Source organism: Symphalangus syndactylus, chromosome 16 (assembly GCF_028878055.3).
Source record: "Symphalangus syndactylus isolate Jambi chromosome 16, NHGRI_mSymSyn1-v2.1_pri, whole genome shotgun sequence".
In the NCBI taxonomy this organism is placed as follows: domain Eukaryota; kingdom Metazoa; phylum Chordata; class Mammalia; order Primates; family Hylobatidae; genus Symphalangus; species Symphalangus syndactylus.
The window spans coordinates 55,004,863-55,017,199 of record NC_072438.2 but is presented as its reverse complement, the minus strand read 5'-3'; the positions used below and the strand labels follow the sequence as shown (position 1 = coordinate 55,017,199).

Sequence of the window (12,337 nt, the reverse complement as noted above, 5' to 3'; positions counted from 1 at the left end):
ACACCAGGCATGGTGGTGTGCCTGTGGTCCTAGCTATTCAGAAGGCTGAGGTGGGAGGAGTGCTTGAGCCCAGGAGGTTGAGGCTGCAGTGAACTGTGACTGCACCACTGCACTCCATTCAGCATGGTCAATGAAGCAAGGCTCTGCCTTAAGTTTTGTATTAATTTTTGTATTTTTAGTAGAGACGGGGTTTCACCATATTGGTCAGGCTGGTCTGGAACTCTAGACCTCAAGTGATCCGCCCGCCTTGGCATCCCGAAGTGCTGGAATTACATGCCTGAGCCACTGCGCCCAGCCAATGGGTTTTCTTACTTCTACTGCACAAAAATACAGGTTACTATCAGAGTATTTTTCATCTACATATATATTCATACATGTTTTCAACCATGTATATTTTCATTCATCCACTCACTTGTTCCTGTTTTTTTTTTTTTCATTCATTCAAATAGTTTAGTATCTGCTTTATTCCAGGTACTGTTTTAGGTATAATGTATCCCGTAGGCAACTAGATGGATACAGTCCCTACTCTCATGAAACTAATATTCCAGGAAAGGGGAGATAGACAATGAGGCAGTAAAATATATGGCCTGCCAGATAGTGATAGCTGTTAAAGAGAAAATTAAGCAGAAAAGAGGGACAGGAAGTAGGCAATTTAAGTTGCAATTATAAATAGAGTGATCAGGAAAGATTTCCCTAAGATGACATTTGCATAGAAATCTGAAAAAAGATAGTAAGTAAGCTACGTAGATACGTGGGGAAAGTATTCCAGATAGAGGGAAAAGCAATTGAAAAAGATACTGAGATAGGATCATGCCTTGTATGTTTGAAGAATAGAACGTAGGCCAGTTGTTGGGTGGAATAAATGAGGGCAAAGGTAACCAACTGAACATACACTACAGTCCACATCACAGTCCACACTATTAACCATTAAAAAAAAGTTTAATAGGGATTCAATATTAAATAACGTCTATAATGAACTCGTCTGGAAGGATCCTATTTGAATTAATAGCTGTGGTGACTCCAATGGACCCCACCCCTATTTATCCCTCAAGTTTCATGTGTGATTGTAATAACAACAGTTATCTACAGACAAGCAAAAACTATGAACTGGGAACCTGAAGAACCAGATTACACACAGAATCAGGCAGTAAACTCTAAATTCACCTGATAAAGAAAGAATGAAATGAACGATTTTCCTAAAATACCACAGTCATATAATGTTACTCAAATAACAAAAATCCAATGTTATTCTGAATTATCTTAATTTGATTAGTTTTCTAAGACAAAATCATTTTTAAATGACAAAGTGTAGTAGTTTAAGTGAAACTCCGAATCTTTCTAATAACAGAGTTCAGTGTGTTAGCTGTTCGAAAATATTTGCGGTTTAAAACTTTCCTTGGTTATTTTAATATTTATATAATTCCACTTCAGCAATACCCTACTGTGAGAAGCAAAGACGCTAGTGCAAAACAATTATTGTTTCATGCTACCAGTATAATGTCTTCCTCCACAAACCGGCTCCTTAAAAAATCTCTTTTCTATTAAAACACCATTTTCCAAGTCATTCTAGCTCAAATTTTTCTTACTTTAAATTCCATTTATTAATATCTGGTCATTTCTTAAATCTATTGCTTCCTTTACATTCCTGTTGTCTCCTAAATAACCAAATTCAGGCCTTCATCACACCCTATTTCTGGATTCCAATCAGTGTTTTTTGTGGTCTCCCTATAGTTAATCCTTTTCACTCTATTCATGTACATCAAGGGAAGGGTGGTGAAAGTGCTGCTCACCTCCCCAAGAGTAGGCAATAAGTGGGTGTATTGTCTGTAGGCAATTTAGAAACAAAAATAAAACCAAGTTGGTAGGCTTTTTATTATCATCATGCCCCAGCAATAATAAACATCAGTTATAAAAGCACTCCTCCCTGAAAAAAAAGTTGGTCTAAGCTATAAACAACTGTTGAGTTTTAATAACATATATGTAAGCCTTAAATAAGCACATTTTATAACTTATGCTTTAATACTACACTTCATGTAAGACTTAATTAGGAAAGCTCCCAATTATAGTCTTCTACTTATAGTCTCCCCTGATACAGGTGGATTCGGCTACACGTGTTCCTTTCAAGAGAAAGTTGGTAGCAATCTGAAATTATTCAAGATCACTTCAGCAAAGTGTGTGCCTCCAACCCTGTGGTACAATATATTATTATATTTAAGCATATTAGAAATAAACAACAATGGTACAGTGATTTTTAAAGTCAATGAAAGGATTTGGAGTTGCCTCAATTGTCATTATATGGGATTTTGAGCTTGTGTTTAAAATATTTGAACTGCGAAGACATTGAAAAATCATTAGACTTGATCCTTCAAAAATAAAGGCATGAAAAGTATGGCAATTTCTGGAATTTACTGGAGAATGGAATTTTAAGAATCTCTGATGGCCAGGTGTGGTGGCTCACGCTTGTAATCCCAGCACTTTGGGAGGCCGAGGCAGGCGGATCATGAGGTCAGGAGATCGAGACCATGGTGAAACCCCGTCTCTACTAAAAATACAAAAAAAAAAAAAATTAGCCGGGCGTGGTGGCGGGCGCCTGTAGTCCCAGCTACTCGGAGAGGCTGAGGCAGGAGAATGGCGTGAACTCGGGAGGCGGAGCTTGCAGTGAGCCGAGATTGCGCCACTGCACTCCAGCCTGGGTGACAGAGCGAGACTCTGTCTCAAAAAAAAAAAAAAAAAAAAAAAAAAAAATCTCTGCTAAACTTATCCTTACGCTGAAGATTTTCTGTGTAGCAGTCGCTTCATGAAAAAAACTTTCAAAATTAAAATTTAAAGATAGTCTTCTTCCATCAAGTAAGAGTAGAGACAGATTGATAAATCTGGCTATGATGTACTAAGCCTCAATATCAAAAAATCAATTCTGAAGAAGTTATTCGTAAGTTTTCAAAAACGAAAGCTATACTATTCACCACTGTGACAATCAATATATAAAAACATTTTTCCTTTTTTAAAAAAATGATCAATGTAACTTCAAATTATTAACCCATTGTCTTTTTTTGTATTATAATGTTGATTTTATTATTTTTTACTGACAGTTACAAAATACAATTTCAATAGAAGAATATTTTCACTGTCTGCAATTTTTTCCTGGCCATTAGTACTATAACTAGTTTCATTTCACGATAATTGAAAATGATTTTTTCATATATAGGAGGATGTTAAAAATTAGCTTCTCTGGGTGCTAAATATTAAGTAAGCATAGCCTCTGTGAGTGAAGATTAATTATTGCTAGGTAAAATACCCCATTGTCCCATATCCTCATTTTTGTGTAAATCTTTTATTGCTTACAAGTTTTGATTCAGAGTCATTTGGGAGGCCGAGATGGGAGGATCACTTAAGATTAGGAGTTCGGGCCGGGCACGGTGGCTCACGCTTGTAATCCCAGCACTTTGGGAGGCCAAGGCGGGTGGATCACGAGGTCAGGAGATCAAGACCACGGTGAAACCCTGTCTCTACTAAAAATACAAAAAAAATTAGCCGGTCGTGGTGGCGGGTGCCTGTAGTCCCAGCTACTGGGAGAGGCTGAGGCAGGAGAACGGCGTGAACCTGGGAGGCGGAGCTTGCAGTGAGCTGAGATTGCGCCACTGCACTCCAGCCTGGGCGACAGAGTGAGACTCCATCTCAAAAAAAAAAAAAAAAAAAAGGATTAGGAGTTCGAAGGCCGGGCACGGTGGCTCATGCTTGTAATCCCAGCACTTTGGGAGGCCGAGGCGGGTGGATCACGAGGTCAGGAGATCAAGACCACGGTGAAACCCCATCTCTACTAAAAATACAAAAAATTAGCCGGGCGTGGTGGCGGGCGCCTGTAGTCCCAGCTACTCGGAGAGGCTGAGGCAGAAGAATGGCGTGAACCTGGGAGGTGGAGCTTGCAGTGAGCCGAGATTGCGCCACTGACTCCAGCCTGGGTGAGAGAGCGAGACTCTGTCTCAAAAAAAAAAAAAAAAAAAAAAAAAGATTAGGAGTTCGAGACCAGCCAACATGGTGAAACTCCGTCTCTACTAAAAATACAAAAAATTAGCCAGGCATGTTGGTGCGTGCCTGTAATCCCACCTACTGAGAGGGTGGCTGAGGCAGGGGAATTGCTGGAACCCAGGAGGCGGAGGCTGCAGTGAGCTGCAATAACGCCACCGCGCTCCAGCCTGTGAGACAGTCTCAGAAAAAAAAAAAAAAGAAAAGAAAATTCATCCAGATCTCATCACCCTCACTCCCTTCACTGCTGTGTCTTCAGATCTTAATTTCTTGCCTAGATTATGCAGTAATAGCCTAAGTGGTTTCTAGTCTCACCTGACTGAATCTATTCTCCACATTGATATTAGAGTGAACTTTCTAAGAAACCACCTTGATTAAAAGACAACTATGGCTCCTCCCACTTACAGGATGAAATTCAAACTCCTATGATATTTTAAAACTCCTACAGCCTGTCCTCTCTCTATAGCTATCATTCCTCATGGGATGCTGTACCCGCTCCCTTACCCATCATACACCCTATACTTTAGTTATACAAAACCACTATATTCAGGCTGCCATTCTCAAGACTTTTCATTACTGATCCCACTGTTGGGAAAACCTGTATCTCCTTTCTTTGTTGGGCAACTCATATAAACTCCTTCTGAGCTGGCTGAGATATCTTTTAACATCTTTCCTGAAAATCCCTTCACACTGCTGAATTTAATGCCTCTCCTCTGTTCCCACAGAGGTTCCTGTCTAACACTCCCTACTACTGGAAGGCGTGGGCTGTCTTATTAACATTTATATTCCCAGTGCTGGAAATACAACATAGACCCCATAATATCTACTGAATAATTAAGGAACACATAAGTGACTGACCACTGGATAAAATCCAGAACTCTATACTAAGCATTCAAGGTCCACCACAGTCAGGGTCTAACCCACTGGTTCTCAAACTTGAATGTGCCCCAGAATCAGCTGAGATGCTTCTAAAATATAGAATCTGGGTCCCTATCCCAAGGGCATTCAATCAAAATTTCCAGGGGTAAAGGCCAGAAAAACTACGTTTATAAAGTGTCCTTGTGATTAGGTAACTGAGCCAACATCACTGTACTACTTAAATAGATGTTCTATAAATGTTTCATTCATTCTTAGATTAGCACATTACACATATTAATCATGACTTTTTTTTTTTTTTTTTTTGAGACGGAGTCTTGCTCTGTCACCCAGGCTGGAGTGCAGTGGCGCGATCTCGGCTCACTGCAAGCTCCGCCTCCCGGGTTCACGCCATTCTCCTGCCTCAGCCTCTCCGAGTAGCTGGGACTACAGGCGCCCGCCACCACGCCCGGCTAATTTTTTGTATTTTTAGTAGAGACGAGGTTTCACCGTGGCCTGGATCTCCTGACCTTGTGATCCGCCTGCCTCGGCCTCCCAAAGTGCTGGGATTACAAGCGTGAGCCACTGCGCCCGGCAATCATGACTTATTTATTTCAATTTGTGTTTCAAAATTATGTATATTTCAAGTGTGATCTACTAGTGTTTTGGTAGTAAGTGAAATCTGGATGGGAATTCCTTCCTCATTGGTCTCATAACAGGATGGCTATGCATAAGCTGACAACTGCCCTGGACACTCGTCCTTCTTTCTTCAGTAAGAGGTCCAAAGTAGAATGTCGATGCTATATGCATTTTCTCTGGGGTATACTCTGTATTCCATGCAAAAATATCTTCTGTTTGGCTAAATGTAAGCAAATGGATAATATTACACTAAATTATTTTACTCTTCTGTGGTAATTCACAAAATACTTACAGTTAATCTCAAATCATGGTCTGACAGTCATTCAAGAATGTTTCCCAAGACGCACCCATTTGTAATTAGGTCAGCATGATCTCATCCAAACAATGAGGAAGAGGAAAATAGGAGACTCAGAGAGAAGCTGGGAAAAGGGAGAAATCTGGCCTTGCTTTTACCACTTCCCTAGTTACATGGCCTTGTACAATTCATATAATTTATATGGATCTCTGCTCCCTTTCTATAAAAATAAATGATTTCTGAGGTTTAAATGAAATAATACACTTAAACATTTACAAACAAATAACAAAATTTGGGTATCACTTTTTAAATCAGTAGATTGTGTTGGGTTTTTCTCCCTTCCCTTATTTCTCAACCAATTATTCCTATGACTTTCTGGAAACTAAACTTTCTGCTAAACCTGTGCTCTAACAGTCTTAGAAAGCAAGACATTAGCTTTTTGAAAAACTGTCTCTCACAAACATTCCTTCCTTTAATTGACAAAACTAAGAAACTGACATGTATCCATGACCTCTGCAATGCTCTGGTTTTCTTAAACTTTTTAAGTTATGTTTTCCAAATATAAAAGTCAAAAATTGGTAATAGTTATAAAAATGAAAATACATTAGAACTCTCATAAATCTCATATTTCAATGCCAGCACCCACAATAATGCAGCCACAGCAAATAAGCATATAAAAATAGTGATTGGCATAGTAACAAGGCAAAAGAAGTGATCCCTTAGGTGGAAGTAACAGCAACCTTGCAAAGTTAAGTTCATGCAGACCAGCAAGTAAGAACCAAAGCTTTACCACTTAAGAGCTGAAAAAATAAATACTTAAAACAAAATGCAACATCTGTTACACTGACAACTGAAGTTTACACAAAAAATACAAAATACCAATTCATGTATAAAGTATATAAAGCTTATTACAATAATTGTACAAATTATATATCAAAATAAGACTATTATGAAAACTATGTATACTAATTTAAAAAATGCTTACATATATATTTTCATGTATCAAATATATATGAAATTTCAAGATAAATCGATAACACTTTTTTCTTCATGTTAACTTTCCACAAAGTTTTAAATATTTTAAAGTAAACTTTACTAAGTTTTAAACTTGCTAATATTTTGAATTTACTACTTTCCAAATACATCTTTGAGAACAGTATAATTGTATACCAAAATAAATATGTGACACTTTAATCATAAGCTTTACTACAGCTACAAATATAAAAATAAACAAGTACATACAATTGAAAAAAAAAAACAACATGGTACCTTACTTTCTCTTCTGCCTACATATTCAAGTACTGAAATACACCATTATGAAACTGCATACGTATTTTCCACTTAAAAGTAAATCAATGATTGGAATCCCATTGTGTTTTCCCTACATATATTCCTTAATTATCAACTTCTAGGAAAAAAAGGAAAAGTAATTCACCTACAGAAAAAAAATTATAGGGTATCAGCAGGTGATTATAATTACACAATGGTAATTCTACCACTAGAGAAGGCAAGCAACCACTGTGAAGTTTAAGACACAGACAATGCATTATTTCTATTAACATTTTTATCCTAGGTTCCCACCCTTTTTTCTTCTGTTTTTGTGAAGAATTATTTTTCATTTCCATAAAGCTCTGACATGCTAGAATAGTTCAAATACAGAGCACGTATGAGGGGACAAGGTAAAGAGGATACAGATATAGTTAGTTTTAGAAAGTATCCGGGATGCTGTTTGGACATGTATCATGTAAAGTTTTGAGAAATTCAGAATGTAACAATTCAAACTAAATATGAAAGCATCTTTGAAAGCCAAGTACAAACATTGTTTTGGATCATCTGTTCATATGCTGTCAAAGCATGGCTTATAATATACATAAGTTTTATTACTTAACCTTCTTAATGATTTACTATTTTTCTTTCCTGTTACATTAAAATTGTGGGTGTTTTTTTTTTTTTTTTTGCATCAGCCAAATGTGTCAGGGGAAAAAAGAAGCCAGAAACAGGATATTCTCAAGTGTCAAATTAATCTGTATCAGTCACCATTTCAAAGATAAAGCTCAAATTCTATCCTTCCTTTCAAGTGTTTTGTGAATTCCTGTTTTCTATACGATTTATTAGTACTATAGTGAGTATTATAATGGCACTCTCAATTACAGAGTTCACAATATCATGTAAGACTTGGAGTACTAAGTTTAAAATGTAATTTGCTACAAAAACAGGTTTCAGCATGTATCTAGCTGAATAAATGTGGTTTACAAATCTCTGGGTAACAATTTTCTACAGTGCTTTAAATGTTAGAATTTTAAATCTTAGGAAAAATGGAAATTATATTTCTGGATAAGTTTTATATCATGGTCTAAACCACAGATGTGACAAATCTCACTAGGTGAATTTGGACTCTCACCTAGTGAGATCCAGTGCACAAGCTGAATCAACATGGGTTTGAATTCTAACTTGCCGCTTATAAGCTGTATAATCAGAGATAGGTTATTTGGCCATTCGAAACTTCAATTTCTAATCTGTAAAACGTGGTAATAATCGTACCTCCTTCATAGAATTGTTCTAAGGATTAAATAAGATTATGCATCTAAATACAGTATAATATAAATTTCTGTTATATAAGTAGTATCATATGCACCTGGTAAATAAGGAAAATTTGTCAATATATCACAGAAGTCATTTTGATTCAAATATAGTTTTTTCCTAGCTTGTTTTTTTTTGTTTTTTGTTTTTCAATAGAGTGCAGCAGCATGATCATGGCTCACAGCAGCTTCAGACTCTTGGGCTCAAGCAATCCTCCCACCTCGGCCTCTTAAGTAGCTATAGGCATGTGACCACCATGCCTGGCTAATTAAAAAAACCATTTTTTTTTAGAGACGAGGTCTTGTGTTGCTCAGGCTGGTCTCAAACTCCCGCTAGCCTGTTGATTTTTGAGCCACCAAGTAACCACAGCTTAACATGAAGTATATGAAGTCAGCTAAACACAACGGGGCCAAGGAAAAGTGCGAAGAAATTAAATTAGCTGGGCATGGTGGCGCACGCCTGTGGTCCCAGCTACGTAGGAGGATCACTTGAGCCCAGGAAGGTGAGGCCGCAGTGAGCCATGATTGTGCCACTGCACTCCAGCCTGGTGACAGAGTGAAACCCTGTCTCAATTGAAAAAAAAAGATGAAAATGAAAAAAGGGTTAAAATACCTTCAAATTTTTAATTGCTTAATAAACAAGTTATAAGTGAACAGTCAACAAACTCGTTTGTATTACTTCTTCATAGCCTTGAGAAAATGAAAGAATATAACACAGCCAACACTTCAACTACTGATAGCAATATGCCACAAGGATGACAGAATATGCATCCATTGTGTACCTACAAGGATCTGAGTGAATAAGCATACCTTGTGTCCCTACAAGGACCCAAGTGAATATGCATCCTTTTTGTCTCACAGCTCATATATGGGACTGATGTGAGCTGTGAAACACATGGGATGAATACTGAGCGTTTATAAGATCATAAAAATAACTCTAATCATTTATTTAAAACCGTTTTGACTACATGCTCAAATCTAGTTAAAAAGTAATTTTTTGAAAGTGTTCTATTCCTTTAAAATCAACTTGTACATTAATACACACAATGCCCATTTACTCTGACATTACTACTTCTTGGCTCAGTTTGGCTATTTTGTCCTAGATGTTCTTACTGTATGATTCTCTCTGATCTTTGTCTATGTTGCATATGTTTCCTTAATTCAAGTCTCAACCTTTCCTTTCCATCACATTACCTTCAAATCTTTCTTTAAAAATGAAGTTCTATATCTCCTGGAGTATTAAGATTTAACATGAATTTAACTGTGCTAGTATCGTTATTGTTTTTATTAATGCTTTCTAGGAAAGTTGCTTGGGTTTTCAGTGGTCTGTTCCAGGACTATTCCCTGAACTACTCATCATCCTATCATTTTTATTGTGTAATACTGCAGAATGTGAGGTTTTTAAGGAACGTGTATTTTGTGCTATAGTAGAAATGCCTGTATGCATTTAACATACTACTTGCCACAAAATAAAAACTCAAGTATTTATTACAAATAATAGCTGAATAAAAATACTGTCACATTCATGGGTTAGTATCCACCCAATGACCAAAACTTACTAACAATTATAATCTACATGTGTTCTTTCTACTATAGTTCTAAAATTCACCTTCTCTGTTTAAGAGTTTCATTTTAACTCTAAGAATTTGTTTTCTGAAAGATAATTTAAAGAGATAAGTCCTGATCAGTTCTTAAAAAGTGATGGTTTCTGGCAATTTATCTCAAATTTTAATCTACGCTATAAGTAGCATTAGGATTATGAATTAATTTGGCATACATATTGCTTCAATATTGTATTTTTTCATTAAAATAGCCTTAACAGACACAGAAAATCAAATCAAAACCAGAAATTTTATCTCAACAGATGCAGAAATAAAATGAGATCATCCAAGAGTTCTCCTGGTATACTTTTGTTTTGGAAAGAAAAGAACTTCAACAATCCAACTTTGATAATAGATTTAATATACTGCAGGTTTGAACAATGGATTATTTTGAGTATGATTCTAAAAGTATGTAATAATCAAATAAACTTTAAGGTATTTTTAAAGTGGAGGTTATTAAAGAAAATTTACGTACTAAGGGACATATATTTCTGGATGCTCTACTGGTTATTATTTCTAATTCTAGTATCTATAAGCAAAAGCTACACCTACTTTTTTAATAGTTACACTATGCTTATTTTAAAATTCTGGAGAGACCAGAGTTTTGTACAGACAGATATACTGGCAGAATCAAGTATCCTACACAGAAAATTTTAAATTGTAATATAACTTTGATTATCATGCAGCAACTAATAAACACTAAATTTTACTACAGCTATGGTTTAAAATGGTTTTTCAGCATAAAACAAATATCTAAAATTTTTATTTCTCTTTAAATAACTGATACATGAAAGCATAAGAAGGATACTCACTGGCTGAAGCCTGAGGTTGCATACGAGGTATTCCTCCATTTGGCACTTGAAAATTTGAGTCACTTCTGCTGCTTTTCACTGAGTCAACTTGTGTATTAGATGTTCGGGACAGGTTTGGAAGACTGCGTCTTAGTTTTTCTGCAACAGAATTTTAAAAAAATCATATTCTTTCAGATGGAGAAAATCAGAATATTAACTAGCATTCAAAAATCAAATTGCTTATCAAACATTCTGTTTATTTTAGATGAGAAAATAGGAAGGACTTGTCTTATTAAAAAAACAAGGCCGGGCGCGGTGGCTCACGCTTGTAATCCCAGCACTTTGGGAGGCCGAGGCGGGCGGATCACGAGGTCAGGAGATCGAGACCACGGTGAAACCCCGTCTCTACTAAAAATACAAAAAATTAGCCGGGCGCGGTGGCGGGCGCCTGTAGTCCCAGCTACTCGGAGAGGCTGAGGCAGGAGAATGGCGTGAACCCGGGAGGCGGAGCTTGCAGTGAGCCGAGATTGCGCCACTGCACTCTAGCCTGGGCGACAGAGCGAGACTCCGTCTCAAAAAAAAAAAAAAAAAAAAAAAAAAAAAAAAAAAACAAACAACTCGATCTAGGATCTGTAAGTGGATAGAACACGAGAACCCTTAAAGATAACCACAAATTATATATTTAAATCAAAATCTAAATACAGGTAACTTCATAAAACAATAAAGCAAAAACAACATAACCAAGTAAAATGAAATTCACTCTTTTATTTTTGTAATGTTTCACTATTAATAAAATAGTAAACCTGACTAAACTCTTCATTTACTTATCTGAAATACAAAAACTTGGCAAAAATTGTATTACTTTCATAGTGAAATATAAAGGAGATTTTTTCTCTTTTTTTTAATCTAGAAACTTTTTTTTTTTTTTTTTTGAAAACAGGATCTTGCTCTGTTGCCCAGACTGGAGTGTAATAGTGTGATCACAGCTCACTGTAGCTTTGAACTCCTGGGCTCAACCAATCCTCCAGCCTCAGCCTCCCAAGTCACTAGGACTACAGATGTGCACCACCATTACCAGCTAATTTTGAAAATTTTTTCCTAGAGATGGGGTCTTGCTGTGTTGCACAGGCTAGCAGAAACTGTCTAATTATTAGTAAAATCTGCTATTTTACCTTCATTTTTAACATTGCTTGTCTGTAAATCTGTGGGATGGCCTTGAAGTGAAAGGCGAGGTTGCTGTAAGCGGCTAATCATAGGCTGTGGGGACACTCTACTATATTCTATTCCCCGAGCAGGAGACCGTGAACGAGGTGAATTTCTGGGTGACTGCTTAGGTGATGGTCGAGGTGAATTGCGTGGTGATGGTGAAAACCTGTTAACAGCAGGGTATACTGCATGATGCATATTGTCATCTTCATCATCTAAACTTTGTGCATCAAGTTCCTGATCACTAAAAGTACCCCGTCTTGTAGAATTGCAAGATGAACCAGAACTGCGCCGAGATGTGGTGGCTGCATATTCTTGCCGGAGACCTGGCAACAATGAATGTTATTT

The 12,337-nt window shown here is 36.9% G+C and overlaps 1 protein-coding gene across 2 annotated transcripts in view; it reads right to left on the bottom strand.

The window, feature by feature from the left end:
* SLAIN2 (SLAIN motif family member 2) overlaps window positions 1-12,337 on the bottom strand; it is an 84,261-nt gene that overhangs the window by 28,816 nt on the left and 43,108 nt on the right. For both annotated transcript variants that reach the window (XM_055245630.2, XM_055245629.2), the window contains exons 5-6: window positions 11,956-12,315; window positions 10,805-10,942 (exon numbers count right to left, since the gene is read on the bottom strand). In XM_055245630.2, the coding sequence (XP_055101605.1) occupies window positions 10,805-10,942; window positions 11,956-12,315 (498 nt within the window). The remainder of the gene's footprint in view (window positions 1-10,804; window positions 10,943-11,955; window positions 12,316-12,337) is intronic.